This window comes from Nothoprocta perdicaria, unplaced genomic scaffold (genome assembly GCF_003342845.1).
Source record: "Nothoprocta perdicaria isolate Ctin4 unplaced genomic scaffold, notPer1 scaffold_33, whole genome shotgun sequence".
Lineage (NCBI taxonomy): Eukaryota > Metazoa > Chordata > Aves > Tinamiformes > Tinamidae > Nothoprocta > Nothoprocta perdicaria.
The window spans coordinates 2,791,800-2,813,442 of record NW_020455566.1 but is presented as its reverse complement, the minus strand read 5'-3'; the positions used below and the strand labels follow the sequence as shown (position 1 = coordinate 2,813,442).

Genomic DNA, 21,643 nt, shown 5'->3' with positions numbered 1-21,643 from the left:
CCTCCTGGAGGGCGCGCGCGCTCGCGCGCGCTCCCCCCGCCCCGCCGCCGGCAGGGCCACGTGCCCTCCCTGCATGACCACGCCCCTAATGTGCATAGCCCCGCCCCCAGCGACACAAGCCCCGCCCCTCAGCAAGGGCTGCTTCGACCCCAACCCATTCCCGGGGGGCCGGACCCCCAAAACCAGCCCGGGTTGGGGCTCCTTGAGGGGGTTCGGGCCGGGTCCCCCCCATAAGCCTGGGGGGCTCCTGGGGTGACACCCCCACTGCCGCCCAGACCCCCCCACCTCCCTGCCTGGCACTGACAGGGGGTCGGGACCATCCAGTCCCTGCAGCCGCCCCCCTGCCCCCCCAGGACCCCCACTCTGCACCAGGGCCTGGCCTGAGCTCAGTGACCCGCCAGCTCCACCACGGGCAGCTGCAGCTTCCCCCGCAGAGCTCCCGCAGCCCCAGCCCGGCCCTGGCTCTACCCCGTCGCTCCCCCAGAATCATGAAACTGCCTAAGAAAACTTCAAAGATTTCAGGCATTTATGCAAACTCTGCAAGCTTAGAAGCGGGGCAGGCTACGTGCACGGCCTTCACCTTGAGGCTCTGCAAAACAGAGCGAGTTGGGGGCTGCGGTGACTTTGAGGGCCGTCCCTCACCTAGCCCAGCTCTCCCAGTGCTTAACCTCTTGGATTGCCTCCTCAGATCTCCTTTTTTATCTCCTATTTCATCTGACTTTGGGAAGCTTCTATCAGCCACTTCTGTACCAGCGGCGTTTTGATGCATCCTTTGAACCTTTTCAAAGACACTGCAACAGTCAGTGCTGGTTCCACAGCGAATATTCCCTTCTTTCCACACCCTCCCTCCTCTCACCCTTTGCACAGAGATCCCAAGGGTTACAGCTCTGGATAAACAGCAGCTCTGCGGCAGGAAGAGGAACAGAAAACCTCAACAAAGAAATTCAGTGTTAGGCCTTTATTATTATAAGGAATGACTAATCATTTTAAACATCTGTTGAACACATACTGCTAAATACCAGCCATGCAATAGCTTGCCCGTTTCCTATACAAGTTATTTTAAAACCGTGATTCACCTTGATCAATTTTCACCATCTTCACCAAGGATTTGTGGTATTTTTCATTGAATTCCTTAGCTGGTGGGTGTCTGATGCTCTTGTACAGATGGAACATTATATAATCCTGTGAGCCTGCCTGGGCTAAAGGCAAAGCCATTTCTGAAATTAATGAGCTTGCACGGGACCAATCCCTCATTTCTCATTGGTTTTGAAACCTTCGTTGTGGAGAAACATCAAAACCAAGAGTATTCAGACAATTTTAATTCATTTTTTCTGGGTAGAACTGTAAGGGTAAGAAGTGGAACCTACTGATGCTACGTTAAAACCTGAGCAAAGGTTTTTGCACGTAGAGCAAACGGAGCAGCTGTGCTGGGAAACACAGTCTCCAACAGTCTCTAGTCTCCAACACCCTCCTTGCTCTCCTGCTTTTCAAGCAGATGGAGGAGACCCCAGTGCCCTCAATGCACTGCCCAAAGCCAGCAGTTCCCTAGTCTCCACCCACACTTAAGGGAAAGGCACCTTCACTGTGTTACTTTATCTTATGGGAAATCAACTACCATGACATTCATCCCACGTTGCAGAGGTGCCAAAAGAGACCAGCAGCAAACATTTCTATCGCACAGATGGTAGCAGCAGAAGGCTCAGCTGAGCAGCAAAGGTTTCTGCTCACAGGAACTGAGCTTCCTGAATAGGAAAAAGGAGCAGTATCTACATTTGGGGTGGAAGTTCCCATGGGGGATGACTGGCCTGCAGAATTTCCTTCCCCTCAATGCTTACAAGCAGGCCACGTGGCCAGCGTTTCAACTGAGATGTTACAGGTTTATCAATGAAAGAATGGCCCTAAAGGCCCTGTTTAACTCCTAAAAAGCCCTGCACATCCTTGTTCCTGGCGACCACTTGCCTTAGGAGCACCTTTCGAGGTCCTTATTGAGGTAAAATGCTGGCTTGTCAGCAAGGCTAAGGAATTAAGTTAGAAATAAAAGCATCATTGGTAAGTGCAACATGCCTGGACAAGGCTGTGACTACTAATATCATGTTGTACAATATCAAGTATAAAAGGGCTTTGTCCTGTTTGCAACCTTTGCCCAAATCCTAAAAAGAGTAAGATGGGGATATGTTATTTGGGAAATGTGGAGGTTAAGGATCACTGTGGCACCTGTCTGCCAGCAGCACATGGCAGCCGGGTGTCAGGATAAAGGGGAAGCTATTTCAGTGACGTCAGTGCTCCAAGGAATTCCTATTCCTCCCAAATTTTAGCGAGTCCTGTGTCTCCCCCGGAATGTCTGGCAAATTAGAGCAGATCTGAGACACACATCCAATGCTGATGGCTCTTTTGGGATCTCAGATGAGCTTTTGCATGCTCTAACCTGGAACCTGAGTGTAGTAATGCAATGAGAGGGAGGACAATGTTTGATGCAGGGCATGTTTTCAAAATAGTTTTAGCAATATACAGTTATTTGCAATATATTAACACTTACATTCCTCCATAACATTAAAACTTTTCACATAAAACAAGAAACAAAAGCAACGCACAAGGAAGTTGTGTTACTCCAAAGGCAGCGTCACAAGATCCACTTCTACTGGTAAAAAACTGCATCATAAGAGATGACCTCTATCAATTCATTTCCACTCCATATAAAAGTTGTGCCTATTAAGAATAAAAAAAAGAAAAAAGGGAGAGATTGCGACAACGTCACAAACCGATGTTCCAATTACATTGCAAATGAAGATGCACTGCAGAAACAAACCACAGAAATCCAGCCACGCTGTAATTTTCTCTAACATAAAACTACTCATTCAACCTTAAACTCAAAGAATTGAGGGCCCTTTCACTCTGTCGCAACATTTCCACATACCACCACTTTCTTGTTCCTTGCCCTTAAGAGGCACTTAAGTAGCTTTACAACTCCAAACAAAGTAAGACCTTCTAGGGCCTGTGCCCAGGGCTAGTCACACGTGTGTTTTGAAGCCTTTCTACTTTGTCAGCAATACAAGGTTTTATTTCTTTGTTCTTGTGGATCATCTCTCAGTCTGGGCAGGCACCGCTCGCTCGTTTGCTTATTAAGATATTTACAGGAGAACAAGGTGGCCACAGTGACCGCCAGAGGGAGCCCTGTCACCATGGGTGCTGGCCACCAGCAGCACCCAAAGGTGCTCGTGGCAAAGCCCCGCTTGCTCATGCTGGGTTTGCAGCCCTGCAGGGCTAGGGGCTCAATGTGTCTTACTAAGGCCTGCAGGAGCCCGGGCTGAGCAGGGACAACTGCACGAACAGTGACAACGGCATCAAAAAAACGGGCGTTAAAGTTCCACAGGAATTTAAGGGAATAATTCTTCACTGTGAGGGTGCCAGAGCCCTGGAACAGGCTGCCCAGAGAGGCTGTGGAGTCTCCTTCTCTGGAGAACTTCCAAACCTGTTTGGATGCAGCCTGTGCCACGTGCTCTGGGTGCCCCTGCGTGCGCAGGTGGGTCGCACTAGACCTCTAGAGGTCCCTTCCAACCTTAAGGATTCGGTGATTCTATGAAAGAACCAGGTCAAGAGCTCTATGAAGAGCCAGGCTGCGTTTCAGAGCGTGCGGATGCTCTCGTGCCGTGGCGGCGTGCAAGCTGTGTGCAAGCACAGCCCGGCTGGACAGTGCTTGGTCTTCAATCCACAGTGTGGGATTTTAATGCACGAGGAATTGCTAAGATCTCCTGCTTGGGCTGCAGTGTTCCTAGAACATGGACAGCTTCAATGCCACCGTACTGTGGAGGGCACTTATCTCAGTGATATCTCAGGAATCAGTGCCCAAATATCTCCCTAAGCACACTTCCCTCTCCCCAAATCCATGTAAACATCCCAGTCCATGGGATTCCACCGGGAGAGCTCTAAACAGGTCCCCATTGAAGCCTCCTCCACACCACGACCTCTGCGAGACCATCGGTCCCGCGGCCAGCCCTTCACAGGGGTCACTTATTGGTGGGTGCAGCAAGAGGGGCTTTGCTCAGCAGCTCGCGTGGTGCCACCTCCACCTTCCCCGCAGCACAGGGCAGCGGCTGGCACCAGGGAGCGGGCACGGCCGCGCTTACCCGCTCCGCGTCGCCCCGGCTCCGCTTCGCCCCGGCTCCGCTTCCCGCCCGCGGCTCGGCGCGGCGTCCTCTCGGCTCCTGCAAATTGGAGACACTCGTGAGTCCCCCCAACGTCGGCACAGGTCACGAGCCAAGATCCCTGCATGCAATTACACAGGAAGGATAAACATGCAACTAGGCTGAGCTTTGGACAGGTCACAGTAAATATCAATACTGGGGTCTAAAAAGGGCCATCATTTTACATTTTTAAATAACTGAGCAGACTTTTTTTTTTTTCTGGCAGTAGCAGGACTATCTATATTCGTTGTCATTTTACATCTCTGGATATTTAAGCTTGCAGATTCCTTTTTGCCCACATTACATTACAGTGCATTTTCAAAGGGCACATTATTAAAGTTATCGCTAATTTATGCAGAAGCATGTTTTTTTAAATGTCTATTTTAAACATTTTTTGCAATTCTTTTTACATTAAAATTAACATTTGAAGAATGGTTTCAATAAAGTTTATGCAAGTTGCTGTCACAGTTTATGTAAAAGAGAAATGTGCTATTAAAATCAGACATTTAGGTTACCTTTTGGTTTTTGCGATGCATGTTAGCTTTACACATCCTGATTCTCCTGCGATAATTTTCCTTTAAAAGGGGGGCATAGGGTGATCTTTTCATCAAGCAAGACATTATGCCCTGAAAGCTGACTCCAAACCATTGTTGAAAATTCAGTTATTTACACTTTAAATACAATCTACAAATACAACTTTTTGTTTTAAAGTACTCCCCTCATTCATGCACTGCTACAAGCAGTTTGGTTCCTAAAGTTCTATTTTTCACCCCCGAGCAGTTTAATTCTCTCCCCCTAGAAAGCCAGATTTATTTGGCATTTGGGAAATACAAACCATTTTCCCTGTTTCTCTGAGAAGCAGCTTCCTTTGAACTAATATAAAAAATATATATATATATATACACACACATATACACCCTCTCAGAAGGATATTAGGAACAACTGCAGCACCCTTCCCAATCAGGGACACGTTTGAAACTGCCTTTCCGAGTCAAGGCTACCTTAAAGTCGGAAGGGCATCATCTTAGTCAAAGGGGTCAAGGAGTTTTGGGGTGTTTATATGAACCAAAGCAAATTTCAGCTTCCTCCTTTTGGATTTTTCTCAGCATTCTTTTTGTCGTTTACTTTTAAATCAGCCATTTCAGACTCAGGCTGGAGCCTGCAGCTTGAAATACCCTGGGAAGCCTGAAATCTGAATCATTAATTCAGTTATGAACCATAAACACTCTCTTTCCAGTGGAGAAAGTCAGATTTCTGCATTAGCCCAGGATCAAACTGCCCTCAACTTTCAGGGGGTGAAAAACAATTTTTTTTTTTTTTAAAAGAACTAAGCTCATTCAATGAGCTTCATCAACTTTCTGCAATTCTTACAAAACCAACCATTTTTAGAATGTCTTCGTATTTTAAAAAGACAGTTAGCTTTAGCATTAATTTAAATTTATTTGAAAAAAATAAGAATAGCTATTTTATTGCTCAACAAAAGAAAAATGACAATTCATCACATTTACTTTGATTAAAAAAGGACTAAACTTTATTGACAAACTGCGGCAGACATTTTGACAAGTTTTAGCTACCTATTTAGGCAGACTTACACATGTAGCATTTAATCTTCAAGAACAGAGTGGGAGGACAGTGTACAAATCCAATTAGGACTTTAACCTATGTACAAAGTGAAATTTTTCCTCATTTTTTTTTTCAGCTGCAGTGTCCCTTTTTATGTAAAGCTAGTGTTGAGATACACTTGAACAAGTCAACGGGATTGCTAAATATTGACAATTTGTGGCAGTTTTAAAATTGCACTGTATTATCTGCCCCAGACACTATAAAAATGAGAAGACTCTAATTTTACAGAGTTCAGACCTACTCACTTAATACTCAGTTTTCTAATATCAAACACTGGGCGATTAAAGCCATGCTTTAATTTATTCTTCTCTTAAAAGTTCTTCATATAGAACCAAGCTAAGAACCCCTTCACATTGGAAAAGCTGCTTCCCAAGCATCTCTCAACACCGCATGTTCGGGGCTAGATTTCAAAACCCACATAAGAAAAGTCAATTTTACAAACCTAATTTTTTTCTTTTAAGTCAATTATCTTTAAAAAATGCTATTTAATTTGCTCAAGGATCCTTCATATTAAAATTTAAACTTAAGATTCATTCGCAATCTGCTTTTAAGGAAAGTCTGATATCTGTGGTTACTTTTAAACGGTGGCAGCCACTACCGTTACATTATGATTTTTAATTCTTAAAAAACAGCCCTGAATTTTGAAATGTAGCCTACTTTGGGATTCTGCAACTACAACTTTTATGGGTTGCTTAAAGCCAAACTTAAAAGGTTAACAAAACCTTAATTTCATAACTGTTAAGCAAGCATGTCACTTTTGAAACTAACATTTTAAGTCAACTTTTTTCTTATTAAAAAAGGTACAGTCGGTTTACCTAAACAACAAAGAAAAGCAATCTACACACTTAAAAAAAAAAAAATTAAAAGTCGGTCCTCTAAATCTATTTAACTCATCTTAAAATACTACGTACAGAAGCCAGAATGCAGGGTGAGGATGGAGTGGGAGAAAAAGGGCCACGAAGAAAAACAGTTAGACAATTACTTGTCTGGTGTGGGTAAAGCAACAGGAATCCTGGGAGATACAAGAATCAGTAACAACTGTTTGCTCATTACTGCTATTTTTCCCTCATGTTTGTGTTTAATAACGTCCGTATGGGTGCTCTCTGTAGGCCCCCTTCACTGGCCTAGCTGGTGGGGCCTTCAGGGAGGGCCTTGTCCCATTCCAGTCATCTTGGCCTGCGGAAAAGAGAGCAATAAGAATATATCAATGGGCAGAGCATGTGCTGGGCTGAGCGATGCGGCACTCGGTGCCAGGCACAGGCCTGGCTCCAATGCAGGAACCAACTTAGGGCAGAACATGAGATATTCCTCTGGCCTGCAAGGCTTTGGATGTCCTGCTTCAAAGCAGCTGGATGCTAAAATGCAACTACAAAATCCCTGACGTTAAATTCCACAAAATCCTCTGTATTCAAGCTCATCTCTTTACAAGTATTGAAAGAGGTGACTGGCACAGCAATCCCCTGGAAGGCTGGAGCTCTGACGCCCCTGCTAAGCTCAGGCTTGGACAAATCTGGTGCCTTTTATGAGTAATTAATTTCAGCGCAGCTGAAGCCAATTCACGGAGCAGCTTTGGCAGCCGGCCGCTGCTCCCATCACAGTCCCGGCCCTTTCACACAGGGAGCCAGCAGCATTTTCCAGTTCTGGAGGTCTCACTGTGCGGAGGATATCACTACAGGTAGCATTTCTCTCCTTCCAAAATGCCAAGCAAGAAGTCTCAGTGCAAAAGACTGCCAGGATGACTAAGTTGCTAACGCTGTTCTAGGAAGGCAGAGCTTCTCGCTGAACTTTGAGCCATGGGTCTGCTTTTTACTGCGACTCTTTCCTTCCTTTCTGCAATAACCAAGAACACTTGTAGCAGGAGAGACCATAGTATTCACTTACCTCTGAGAGCAGCCACAACCTGGTAGCCACCGTGCGGGTGTTAGCATGCTGTTGACCAAAAATCCAAAATCCTGCTGCAGAACAACTCCTCAAGCAAGTAATCCCACATGCCATCGCTCCTGAGCTAGCTGGAGCCCCACATATCCAAGGTCAGCTTTCACTAAGGCTTGTGTTTGCAATATCCCTAAGTGCAGGTCTGCCATTCTCTCCATGGGCAGCAGATTTTGGAATAAGTATCCAGCCCTCTGCAGACAACCCAATATACTGCTCCCTACCGCCGTGGAAGACAGTCTGATTTCCTCAGAACTGCCTCCATCCTGATTTAACAGTTTATTTTTCTAATTTTGTGTTTATGAAGGCTAAGACCAAAAGAAATTACTGTGAATAAACAGATTAGCGGTGGCGACTTCATGCCAAGGGTACAATGGGCACTTTGGCCTTCCCATTGCAGGCAACAACACTGCTCGCCTTCCAGATAGGAGGCACAAAAGCCTCTTTTGTGAGGCGTGACTAACATAAGCAACAAACCAACCCATTTAACAGCTATTCCATCCAGAGGGAAGAAAAACATCCAGCACTACTGACAGCAGTTGACTATTCAAACTCATAGACTGAAAAAGCCCCCTGATCAGGCATGTGCATCTGAACCAGTGGGCACAGAGTGGAGAACACCTAGAGGACATCCTGATTTTCTGCTCACTTGGAGCAGAAGCCACTACGATGGTGACAAATTGGGGATGGCAAGGGGATTCTCTTTGCCTCTGTCTGTCTACATGGAGACACACTCCTCAGTCTAGTCTACGATGCTAGTCTTAAGTTAAACTAGCCAATCTTCATTGGCTACTTGCAAACCTGCAAATCATTTTGACCAGTAATATAATATATTGTCAAAAAGAGGGCTTAATGCCAGGTTTTTAAATCCTCTTCTTTTTTTTTTTTTTTTTTTTTTTTTTTTTTTAAGGGAATATTCAGTGCAGAGTCAGTGTCAGCTGGAGGAGCTTTAAGGATACGGAAGCAGATGGAAGTGTGTGTTCATCCAGCTCAACAAAATATAATCCATGAAAATCAGACTGCAGCAAGAGTGGTGTTGTGGGTGGAAATCTAAAGCTCTTAAAATATCTAAAGCTCCAAGAAAATTAAAAGATATTCCTATAGATAAAGACTGCAATTTTAAAAAGGTCACCTTTGTGACCATCAGGGTAGTAAGATTCTAACAACAAGATTCTTTTGGATTGTTTAGATCTGGGTAAATCTGCAGGGTGTAAATATTCTGCCATGAAAACTATTACTGAATCTTCTGTGTATCAGTAGTTTTTGCTGGGAGGGTAGAGTGGCACTGAAAAACAGCTACAAACAGTTCTCAACTTTGTGCAGCCCCTTCCCTGGCAAGAAAATAGTATTCCCAGACATACCATAAGCTTCATAGGTTTCCTGTGCCTCCCCGTGTCCATAATCATAGTATTCTGTGTCCCTGGAAGAGTAATTATGCTGGTTATACAGTGCTGAAATAATACTCCTAAACCCACACAAGTGGCACAAACACTTGCAAGGCAAAGCTGCCCCGCAGTTCAGTCCAGTGTGTGTTCACAGCTGCAGCGGGTCTGCTGGTTGCTTTTACAGAATTGTTAAGAACACAGAACACACCCAAGGCTAATGGCCAAGCAGTTTGCAGCAGAACAGACACCTTCCTTTTAGCTCAAACTCCGAAATAAAATTTTTCACTTAAAAAGAGAGAAAAAAATCATGCATCGTTTTCTCAGTAACGGATGGAAGATAAATGAGCTTACCCTTGGCCCTGGCTGTAGTAACCTTCATACCCCTCATAGCTCTGGTCTGCATATGCGTCATCATACCCCTGAAAAAGATGATTGCAAACTGTGTTAATGGACAGGCCAAAGGTTAAGTCCTCACCAGGAGTAGAGGCAAAGCTGAATTTGGGCTATAGCAGTTTCCAGAGGAGTCTGTGAGTCTGTCACAGGGCAGGCTCCATACCAAAACAGAGACAGGCAGCTAAAAGCTGTGGCTCCGAAGGAATGAACTGCATTAAAACGCACAACACATTTTAAAGTGAATTGCATGACCAAACTCAGTTTTCTTCAACTACAAATCCACATGTCAAGAGGCTTCTAACTGCTGTTTAACACAGAGATTTACAGACAACCAAAACAAGAAAAAAAAAACAACTATATGATAAACTTGTTTGGAAGGGGGTGCTTGGTTATATGACTTGAAACATTATATTTATTCACCTATTTAAGGATTTGTGAATCCTTCATCATTGTATTTATTCAAATATTTGTATTTATTATCATTATATTTATTCACATATTTAAGATTTTAGGGCCAGGAAGAAGCCTTTGATGCTCCCTGCTCAAAAGATTCTCTTGTACAAGTTCACTGATGCATTTCGTTCATTAATGCACCAATACTCATTATGCCAGCGTGCAATCTTGTGCACGTTTTGCTTTCACTACAACAACTCCCAACCATGTGTTTACGACAGCAGCAGTTTCCTTCTTTGACAACTAAACGGGCAGCTGAGGTCACCCAGCATCATACCAGTGTTTTCGTTGACAGTCACTTCTCCAGTGCGGAGAATTCTCCGGTGCAATTTCACAGTTGTCAGCCCTGATTTCAATAAGGCTGAGTATCTACTACATGATCAGCTAGCTGAAAAGAAAAAAAAAAATAAATAAAAAAAGAAGAGGCATATAGTTTCTTACATATTCCTCATAGGTTTCTGGCGCAGGAGGAGGAGGAAGCGGTATCCTCTGCATGCCAGTGGCACGCGCTCGGGGTGCCGGAGCACCCCGTACTGCTGGTGGGGGAGGCATCCCGCGGGCTACGGCAGCTCCTCTGGCAATGGCACCTCGCACCGGGGCTCCTCGCACCAGGGCCCCCCGAGGCGGAGGAGGAGGACCAACACCACGGCCCCTGGGAAGGAAAGAGAAAAGGGATTGTGAAGAGCTACTGCTCCCGGATGGAATGTGGGAGATGTATGCGCTTCATGCCCTTGCTATAAAATGTGATTACTCGATAAGTACAATTAGCATCGAGTGAGCCACGATTTCCTCGGCGAGGAGGCAAGTCCAAGAATCGTCAATATTGCTGCATGGTTGGATTTAAGAAAGCTCATCTTGGATTCTGCTGCATTAGATGTACAGACGGAGAGATGAATCTGATCAGCGGAGCCTGCCGCCAGCTCCTGTTACTGCAGAGCTGCAGCCAAATCAGTTCCCTGTGTTCATTTTAAACAACCTTCCATCACTAATTAGCAAGGTCAGGTAGATCTGCAAAGAGTAAAGATGAACAGGGAGCCCTTAAACATTCAAGAGCTCTCCCCGCCATGAACTACGAATGAAGGAAGAACTACAGTAACACATTTACCACCAATTTAGCCCAATGCCTTGACAATAATGACAGAATAACGGTGTCCTACGACTTTCAAAGAAAGGTCAGTTTAAATTGAAAATGCTTATTCTGCTGAAGGCTACTGAAACAAACCCTACATGTGTTTTCATAGGCCAAGCTTCTATTTCACCATCTCTCCATTCTTCTAATGTTTGCAAGGTTACTTAATAAAGCTCCTCATTTGTGATGCCAAGAACACAGACTTTCATTAAGCTGAGTTGCATCGTCGAATCGCGGAACATAAAAACCAGTTGATGCCCATTTGCTAAAAGCAAACCCTTCAACACGGCGGCCAAAAAACCTTGGCCTAAAGCCAGTGTTCAAGGCCAACAGCTGATGTGCAAGAACAAGTAGCTTAACCTCCTCTCCTAGTGCAACTCTGAGCAGGATGCAGCGTTTCCAGGTCTGTGTTTTGGGGAAAGATACCTTGGAACAGGCGGAGGTGGCGGTGGAGCCGCTCCCCTTCCCCGCACAGGGACTCCTCGACCGCGGCTCGGCTCCGGCACGCCGTTCAGATAGGAGAGCTCCAAGAATTGCTCCTGACAGATATCATCCATCATATCCTGGAAGGGAAAAGGAGTCAGCTCCAAACAACCAGCCAGCCTGTGCTCCAAGAGCTCAAAGGCTGCCACAGAGTAATGAAAATCACCGAACAGTCCTCAATTTAAATGTACTGAGATCTCACTCCCAGGGACACTGTAGCCATCTGATGTCTGGTATCTCAGGGATGTCAGCTGGGTTTATCTGCAAAAGCTGGGGAGTTCAGAGGCTAAATCAGATTAGATATCCCACCTTGAGCACCTATGGGTGCCCTGTAAGGGCAGCTGCCTGGCACTGGCTGGTGCAGCAGCACTGAAAACTGCTGCACTCGCAGCACGCTGAGGAACATGACGGAAGGCAGCCTGCTGCTGCAGAGCAAACACCAATTTGCAAATCCAGGCTGCCTTTTCACATTCTTAAGAACACAGTGTGTTTCTGCTCTGTGCGTTTTCACTTCCCTGGGGGATCCAGCTCGAGGAACTAGCACAAATTCCTGGTAACCCCGCAGAAGTCCCTGCCTGCTGGCCCTTCCCCGCGGGCATGCGCTGCCGTTGGAGGGGATCTTGGCGCTGCCACGGCAGCTCCGCGAGGCGGTCCCGCTCCGACCAGATGCGTCTGCACAGCCCTGCTGGCTCCCGCAGCGACGGCGAGGCTGATTTGCACGAGTTGAATGCGTCGTTTGAAGGCGCCGGGAGATAAGAGGCTTAAAATAGCAAGCTAGGCGCTTGCTGCAGCGAGCAGCGGTCCTGCACGTGCCAGGGACTCCTTGAAGATGACCCCTCGCCTTCAACACCCATCACTGTTCCTCTCCATGGCAGACTGGGCACAAATCATCCAGGCTCCACAAGCTTTTCACACCTCCCCACTACCAACTGTTTTCGAGTTCCAGCCACCCCTCACATTCCAGGCAGAGCCTCTGAGCTCGCTCGTCGCAGCTGAGCTCCAAGGGCTGCAGTGCTGGGATATATTCACTCCTGTCCCAGCTGCTCCTGGGACCTACACAACTACAGGCTGGGCTGGCTAGAAGCTTTTCATCTTCCCCATTTTTTTCGCCAAGTCAGGGAGCTACACTATCATTTTAGCAGCACTCCAACGCTGCACTTTGTAAGGGATGATATTGTAGTGCTACTGTGTTATTTACTGGTAAAGGTGTTGCGAGCTTGCACAGCAAAACATGTCCCCAGATAAGCAAGTAATACCATCTCTGTAAATGCCAAAAGCTGCTTCACATCATACATGTTTAAAGCAGCAGAAATACTGATTTAACAGATGTGCCCCAGAAACTCACTGCAACGCTGAGCACTGCTAGTGAGGCCTGGGCAGTCGTCCTCCCCTTCCTCTGAGCTCCCTCTCTCCTGTTCCAGTTTCTTGATCTGGCCACTAAAATTACCTAGCTAGACTTCCTTGCAGCAATTCCGACCGAGAGGAAGCAATCAAGAAGTTATCTTCCAGGCCAGGCACAGCTAAAAATATTCTCCTGCTAGAAGTGTGACAGGGACGACAAGCTACCCACCTGCCTCGGTGCCCATGGCCAGCAATGGGGAAGAAACGCTTGCTCCTTAAGCGCTCTACAGAATGAGTGTTTTACCCTGAAAAATCCCCCATTATTGGCATAGGGTTAATATGTACCTTCAAGCAAGATTATTGGGATCACGTTAAGCTGCAGTGCTCGCTCCTGCAGTTCCAGCCTTCCTGAGCAACATCCTTCCTGAAACACGAGCCCTGCGCTATGCAAATCTTACCCGAGCTTGCAGACAGATTCATAACCCATCTACCTCCCTCAGCAAAAAAAGAGCATCACTTTACATACTGGAACAAGGAACTTCTTGACTTCCTCCATGGCATGAGCCATTAGGGCGTAAGCTTCACACGGGGGGCCAAAAACTTCAATGAAGACATGTAAATCCATATTTAGATGAGCGTATTTAGGATCCCCACCTTTACGCAGTTCTTCCTCCTGAAACAAAGCAGATGAGAGTCCTAAAACTGAATAAGATGGAGAAGCTGGTTTTATTTTTAAAGGTTTCCTAATCACTAACAGAACATGTCTTTAAGAGGTTTTTTTTGCTCACATCTGGCCACAGAGCATAGCAATAGGCTAAGCACCTAAGTATGCAGTTTTATAAAAAAATCCTGCAGTTCTCCATCTCTCAGCTTTTCATATCCAACTTGTCGGGTGGTCGTGATACTTTCGTTAATGCCTTCATGTCAGGCACCCTTTCCATGAGATTAAGCACACATACAAGTAATGTTCTCCTCTTCTATACCACCTTCTTGCCCAGGGCACTGCTTTACAGCAAAAAAAAAAAGTCATGTCTAATGCCTCAAACAAGCATCCTCCTCTTCAGCTCTGCTCTTATGATACTTGCATTCATTTATCTTACTTTAAGAAGCTAGTAATAAATGAAAAATTTAAAAGCTTCTCATGCTGCTAAAGTAAAAGCTAAATTAAGTTACAGCTCTGCTGACTGTTTGTTAGCTCAGTTTTAGGAACAAGCAGGAAGAAAAAAAATCCATTTCTTCTGCTCAAAAAAGCTCCTGGCACTTCATGATTCACTAAAGATTACCGGGAACATATTGCTTTGACATCTGCAGCGAACCATGACAATCTCAAGATCTCAGAAGGGACAACTGGGAAAGGGAATTGCTTGTTTCTAGAGGGGAAACATTATTTTAGCAAATGACCTTTCACCACTTTGAATTATTTTTTTACTTTAAAAACTTGGAGCTCGCCTTACACATAACTTACCTCTTCATTCAAAGGCACTGGCTGACAAAAATGCCTGGTCTCTGTAAGCCGTGCTCATGAAGAACTATTATCACTGCTACCCCAAATAATGTCACTCCTGACACACCAGGACTGTTTAGGGATGGTGACTTTCTACTGCCTTCGCTTTTACATTTTAAAGGTTTCATCTTCTGCAAAATGCTTTAAGAATCTCTATTTTTCACAGCAATGTGAAAAGTATTAATACATGCACGTTTTTCAAGGTGCTACCCTTACCTTCGCTTTATCTCGCATTGAGCCCTTCCCAAGCACAGATATCTTAGCACCGGTTTCTTCCTGAAGTCTCTTGATGGTGTTGCCTTGAGGTCCCAAAATTTTTCCAACAAAATTGAACTACAAAGAAAGGAAAAGCTGTTTAAGCTTCAAAAGTCTGCAGCCTTAGCAAAAGCTGCTCTTAATGCCATGCTGGTTGACAGAAAGTTTAGCCAGGTCTTTTTCACCTCAGAAAAATTCAGACCAAAATGTACACAGCAAAATTTAAGTTTCAGAACATTCTTTTCATGAAAAATATATTCCAGCAGAAAAAAAAAAAAAAAGAAAAAAGGGGGGGGGGAGCTAAAAAAGCTAAGTTAATAAATGTAAAAAATTTAATTCTAATTTCTGTTGTCTGGTCCTTTTATATGCAAAACAATCCACAGATGAAAGCCTATTCCAGTAAGGAAAGATCAAAATGATGCATCACCATTTAGCTTTATCCCAAGACATCCTAGAAATGCAAAATATTAGAAATAAGATCCTGCAAGCTCACACAGGAAAAATTCCACAGCGATAGTGGAACACTGGCAAAGCTCCCGATGACACTTTGCTTTCACAGCTACTATCACTGACAGTCCACCATAAGAAATCCTTAGAAAACAAGCAAATCACAGATTTGGTAAGCTAGTTTCTGGCCCTCACCTTGGGGTACTGTTTGACAGGTATCAGAACTCGTTCTTTCAGTTTCATATTCTTGTGGGAAAACAAATCCAGGTAGTTCTCTTCCTCGTCCTTCTTTGTTGTTTCACCCTTCTGAATTTTTTCAATTTCTAAACAAGATAAAAATAGGGCTGCTTATATTCCTCAAACAAGCAACATTTTAGAGTTGGTATCATGACAGGATATACCACCCTTATTCTCTGTGTTTACATGAGCATTTAGAATTGCAGCAAGAGAATCTGGATAGACACACTGCCTCTTTAGTACTAACCCAGCTTGTTTCTCCCTCCCTTTGAATCTAGGGTTCCAAGATAATGAACAGTGATAAGAAAGAATAGTAGAAAATGCCCTATGAATAAATTTTGGCCGGTTGAAGAGGAGGAGACCTTTAGTTCTGGACATCATTTGCACTGTGCCTTCCTCCTCCTACAAAGAAACCAGCCCCAAGCACATAAACACTCACTCCAAGGCAATAATTATCTGCTAATCCGGCAATTTTTTACAGCGCACATTGATGCACTATTTCAACAACTACCAGGGAGCCACTTTCTCAAATGGGGTAAGAAGCTTTTGGTGAGAGAGGGAAGCAGACTGGCATCCTACAAAGAAAGACCCAAATGGGGAAGACTGAAGCCCACCCTCACAGAGGGCATTTCTATCATAGGTTCTCCCAGCCAGTTCGCTACTTCCAGGAGTATGTGTCCTCTTTGAATAAGCCAAACACCAAGCCCCAATGTTTTGATAAGAATTTATCTCATAGATCACTGCCTTTTCTTTCCCACATCTGCCCAGTTATGTACAGTGTTTATTCAGTGGTCAACAGCAAGAAAAGCAGTTCCCCCAACGGGGCACTAAAGCAACACTATTAGTCCCAAATTACTGAGAAACCTCTGTGTAGTCTTGGGTCTAATCTAGAGTTTTGTCTCTAGATTGGACCAGCTATCACGACCTATTTACAGATGACTATCAGGTGAGGAGTGTGACCCTTCCTTAAATTATGCAATTTCATCAGCAAACCCAAGAACTATAAATATCTTCTCTCTGAGTCAAAATGCTCTAAATACAACTTCTCACATCTCAGGGGGTGGAGGGAAGAGAGAGAGACTTTCAGAAGATTACACACGTAACTGGATTAAAGCTGTAAGACAGAAATGAAACGGAAGACTGTTGTTATTTACCATGTTTTAAAGAGGACAGCTGCAATATCTTGCTTTTTATTCTTCCTCGTGATTTCAGTCCATGTCAGGAACTACATATCTAAGATTAAGTTTTCATTTCCAGGCTTACAATTTTGGAAGATCTGGCACATCAGATACTTGACATGTTATCCTCCTAACACTGCGTTCGCATAAGCCAAGCAAACAGGAATAAGAGGCTGCCACGTTCTGCCTGGACAGGCAATCCCAATAATGTGCTTTAAAAGAGGGACTGGCAGACTGGGAATGATGCAGACTGCAAGAAAGTTGAGCACCTAGATGGGCAATCAAATAACTTAACAAAACACACTGAATGATCAATATTTTAAACGATCAATTATGGTCAAGCTAATACAAACCGGTTTGTAATTTAGAAATCTAACTACGGAACTAGCAGATTATGTTGCATAATTATGGAAAATAAATTTTGCAGTTCCACTTGGAACAGCACCTTGGCTCCCTTACAAGCGTTACCATGACTCCTAAATTAAGAAAAAAAAAAACAGCAGGTTTTGAGAAAGATAGCTTCATTTTTGCTTTGAAATTATTTTCTGAAGATGCTATGCAAAGGTAAAAGCAAGTTCAAGAATCAATGAACTTCTAAAATACGTAAAAAAACCTGTCCTCTCCTCTTTGCTTAGTTTTATTTATAGGTTTTTGTTACTATAATAATACCTCAGAGAAACAAAGCTATGGAAACTTATGATTGCACTGTTGGCCTTTCCACTGGCTGGGCATAGCCTTAGATCTGTTGGTGCAGTGAGATTCCATCTCAAAGAGTTTGCTTCTGCAAACACAGTAAGTTTCTGAAAACGCATTCTGCATACGAACAAAAAGACCTTGCTCTGCATACCCTAAGACTAAAGGCGCCCTCCATCTTTCTTAATGTAAAATTAAACTAGCCAGAGGCATCTCTCTTGCCAAAGCACAGAAAGCGATGGCATGTAAGCCTCTGAGGACGAGGGAATTACATTTCACATCAACCACACAGCAAAATCCATTCTGCCCCCTGCAAGAGTAGCAACAACATCTGGGAATTGTTCCGCGAGGATCATTAACCATTTGCCAAGAGAAGCCCTGGATTGACTGTTGCCAAGTCTACAGAGGGAATCCAGAGAAACGAGGAGAAAAAAAAGCCCTATCCCAGCAGAAGGAGGACGAGTTCTGCAGCTTTGATTATTCAGGTGGGTGCAGGTGACCGAGTGGTCCCTTCACCGCTGCGGACAAACCCTGGCAGTGCGGAGCAGCGGGAAGAGCCACGTGTCCTTTGGAGCTGGTTCCAGCGCTGCCTGTCTGCATCCCGGGACACTGACCACGCAAAGCGGGATGGAGGGAACCCCCCGAGGAGCGGCAGCAGTTTGTCAGGGCACTTACTGAGACGAAGAAGCGCACGGGTACCTCAGGGGATAAAGCAAGCCTCATTTCAGTGCTGAGTTTTTAAAGCCGTGTCAGAGGTGCAGCAGAAGGTTACCTGCTCGCCACGGGGAATGTCAGCAGTCTGGCGCCACGTGTGGCAGTGGTTTCCAGGACTTCGTGTGGGGCAGTGATTGCAAAGTCTCAGAAGAAATCCTACGGGGTAGGTAAAGGGGGTTGGTAACACTGCTGCTGCCTGAGGAGGAGGCTCAGCAGCCCTAGTGCTACTCCTGGCCTAAGCCTGAGCTTCTCCTCGGCATGTTAAACCTCGTGCTGCGCCCACGCTCTGCAGGCAGAGGCACCAGCTCTTCATTCATTCGCAACGCCGATACCGGCAGTATTACCTTAAAATTACGACAATACTGATCCCACGCTCCCAAATTAATAGAGTTGATGGGCATTAAGAGGAAATCAGAGCTCCACCTCTCCCGTGTCACCACTCCCTTGCTGATTTGACTTCACAGGAGAGGAATCAGAGATAGGAAACAGGGCCCCATCATTCCGGGATGAATTTAGCCAGCAGTGGAAGCAGCAGAATTTGGCTGGTCTAATCCCATCGTCGCCCTCCCAATTCCTCCTGGGAAACACCTCCCACCCTCCACATTGTACACCCGGATTCGTGTGCAGGCAGCTCTGCACAGGGATGAGGAGAGAGGAGAAAGCCTAGGGTGAGCTAGGAAAAACGGTACAGGCAGTAAGAGACTTGGGAGAGAAGAAGGAGGAGGCAGAGCCACAGTGGTGACAGGCAGGTCAGCATTAGCAGCTCGGAGTGTTGGCATTTTTAGCAGAAAATGCATTTAAAAATGCGACAGTAAAACGCTATTAGCGTATCCCTCAGTCTGCAACATCTGGGCACGAGTTTAATGCAGCAGTTAGGGCTCCTTTGGGGGCCGGCACACACGCTTGGAAACACAGAAATTTCCCTTCCATTTTGGAAGAGCCCTAGCTCCAAACTGAGAAAGCTTTGGGGCATTTTGATGCTTTGAGTTATATGCAGTTTCTCATCACCCCTGTGACCTCAGCCCATCTCTAACCCCAGTCTTTGGTTCCTGGGCAAGTTACCCTGAGGCCACTGCTCATCCATCTGACCTTCCCTTGTGGCCTTGAGGCCTTGTGCTCCTCCCAGGAATATATACAGGTTAAATGCACCTGCTACAAGAATCAGCACAGTCGGCAGCAGATTCTTTTGGGGATTCCTTGAGCTTCTCAAGCTGCTCCCTCCTTTGCAAGGGTTTGATCCAAATGCAACTATTCACATTTTCCTCTGTCCATGGGTTTGCTCTACCACCCAATGCTTTGCTCTGAACCCCAGCATCAACCTCCATCCTCCCTCCCTGCTCCACGCCTGGGGTGCTGAAGGGCTGCATTAACATGAGCACCAATTAACTGGCAGCGTGGAGACCTGCTACCAGAGCAGAGATGGGGCTTGCACATCCATATGGAGCCCTGGAAGCTCGGGGATGGAAAAGCCTGCTTTTTGCAAGGGCAGTTCCTCCATGAAATGAAAATAGCGTGCTAAGAATCACACACAAATGTGGAAAGAACATGCCTGGCTAACACTGACAGCAGCGGATGCCTCCCATCCTCCCAGTGCACATAGGCAGAGGGGACTGTGCCTTTCAAAGCACCAGCATCTCCCCGCCTCCGCAACAGATGAAGGGCATAAATCAAAGCAAGGAAAAGGGGTTTTCTTGTTCCTGTGGAAAGGGAAGGCCCTGCCAACCCCGAATCATAGAAGGGAGGAAACAATGATCATATTCCAAGGTGCAAGAAACCTCAGCCTTCAGTTTCTATTCAGGGTGCTGTGTAACAGGACCCTAAAAGCAGCCCCCTTCCTCCCTTTGATCATACAGTCCATTGTTCAAGAACTCGGATTACGTCACTGTGGTGCCCTTCATCTTGCTCCTAAACAATGCTGATTTTCTTCAGAAATACTAAAATATTGTTAGAACCGCTCAAGTATTTTTGCACAACCTCAAAGCGTTATCTTTAAGCAAGATGCCTCAGCTTCAGCACAGGACTGCCTGGAATGCGGGCCGAGCAACGTGCACCCTTCGGAAAAGGCTGGCACAGGAGAGGGCTCCTGCTGCTGCTCTCAATGATCAGTCGTTCTGAGAGCCTGCCTGAAAAAACATCATTTTGCTGAAGTCATGCTGCACCTACGCCCTGCAATTCTGGGCCCAGACCTAAATTCCTAAGTCAGACTTTCAGTAGCTTCTTCAATGTGACATCCCCAAAGGTGTCACAGCAGCAGAGAAGACCCGAGCAATCCAGGTCAGGCAGGGAACAGCTGGGTATCTGTGCAAAGAGAGTCCCCTAAAACCTCAGCTTTATTTCAGATTCTTTCTCACCAGCTTCCTGCTTATATCGTCCTAAATTTGGGCTGCCTTGTGAATGCTCCCAAAGGGCAGCAATTTTCAGTAACTAAAGCAATGCAGAAGCATTTGGAGCTCTCGCAATGATCTCACAGAGCTGCACTCTACTATCAGCAATTTTTAAATTGATGAAAAACTCGTAAATTCTGGACACAGCACTCAGCGCACAAAGCGGGCTGAGAGCACTGTTCCTTGAGCAAGAATTAGCAAATTCCTTCGATTTCGGTTCACTGAAAGGCATCATCACCGAGCTGTCAAGCATCAGCTGGCTGAAGGGTTTTATTAGTAAGTAATTACATTTAGGGCAAATCAGATTATAAAACTGATCCGTGGAGATCAAAATGCCCACGAGTGATGCCAAGTTCCTCATGACATTGACAGGCCTCAGTTACTCGGACCATGGGAGACAGCAACTCTTACGAATAACTCCCTATTCTAAAGGGGTTAGAGTCTCTAGTGTGGCCCTAATTATGGCAGCATCGTATATTTTAGAGATTGCTAAAAAAATCATTTAGATATATGATAACAAGAACCAGAGAGCTAAGCCCCCTGCTCATCCATAGCCTGAATGTGGGCACATCCTCCTTGTGCCGAGCGCATCCCAGCCCTTGGCTCAGGGCATGTTAAGCCGGGATCGTGTGGCTGGTCCCAGTTTAAGGCGAGTGTTGCGCGTGGAGGTGGCCGAGCTCCCTTGGGAAGGCCCCGCACGCGGAGCCGTGTGGGAATGCGGGATGTACGGGGATGGAGGATCCGCAGGGATGGCGGGATCGGAGCCGCCAGGCGACTGGGCAGCAGGACTGGGAAGGGAAAGGCTGGACCAGGCGCAGAACAAAGGCCGCCCTTTCCACAGGTCGCCTGGGCTCCTCGGGAGCACGGGACAAGATCTAAGACAAGATCTAACGCACAGTCCTGGGGCGGGAGAAGCAGCGGGTGCCCTGACCTGCCTCATGGGGACCCCGCTGCACAGGGGACCCCGCGTTTTCCCGCTCTCTCGTGCCCTCTTTCCCCAGAGGCGTGGGGGGACAGCGCATCCACGCAACGTTCTCTGCAATGAAAGCTCGAGCTGGGCATTAACCCACCTGGGCGCGAGGGTTAAACAGAGAGAAGGAGCGAATTTGGGGGATATCGGCCCCGGCCCGCGGCTGGTGCTCGGGGAGCCCCCCCGGCGCCTCCCGCCCGCGCTGCCCCGCCGGCCCGTGCGCGGTACCTGCCGTGAGGAGCTGCATGGCGTGCGTGAAGGACGGGTCCAGGCTGTCCTTCTCGGCCATCAGCTCGGGCAGGTACTTGTTCTCGGGCTCCATCTTGGCGGCGCCGGGCAGC

At 46.2% G+C, this 21,643-nt stretch overlaps 1 protein-coding gene across 1 annotated transcript; it reads right to left on the bottom strand.

Annotated features, from left to right (window-relative positions):
- Positions 1-5,710: 5,710 nt before the first annotated feature.
- KHDRBS1 (KH RNA binding domain containing, signal transduction associated 1) lies at positions 5,711-21,636 on the bottom strand. Its single transcript, XM_026043583.1, has 9 exons — positions 21,531-21,636; positions 15,322-15,449; positions 14,641-14,757; positions 13,447-13,593; positions 11,523-11,659; positions 10,409-10,619; positions 9,473-9,540; positions 9,098-9,156; positions 5,711-6,980 (listed from the first exon to the last, which is right to left on the bottom strand). The coding sequence occupies exons 1-9, from the start codon at positions 21,622-21,624 to the stop codon at positions 6,883-6,885; spliced, it is 1,059 nt and encodes a 352-aa protein (XP_025899368.1). The 5' UTR covers positions 21,625-21,636; the 3' UTR covers positions 5,711-6,882.
- Between the last annotated feature and the right edge of the window lie 7 nt (positions 21,637-21,643).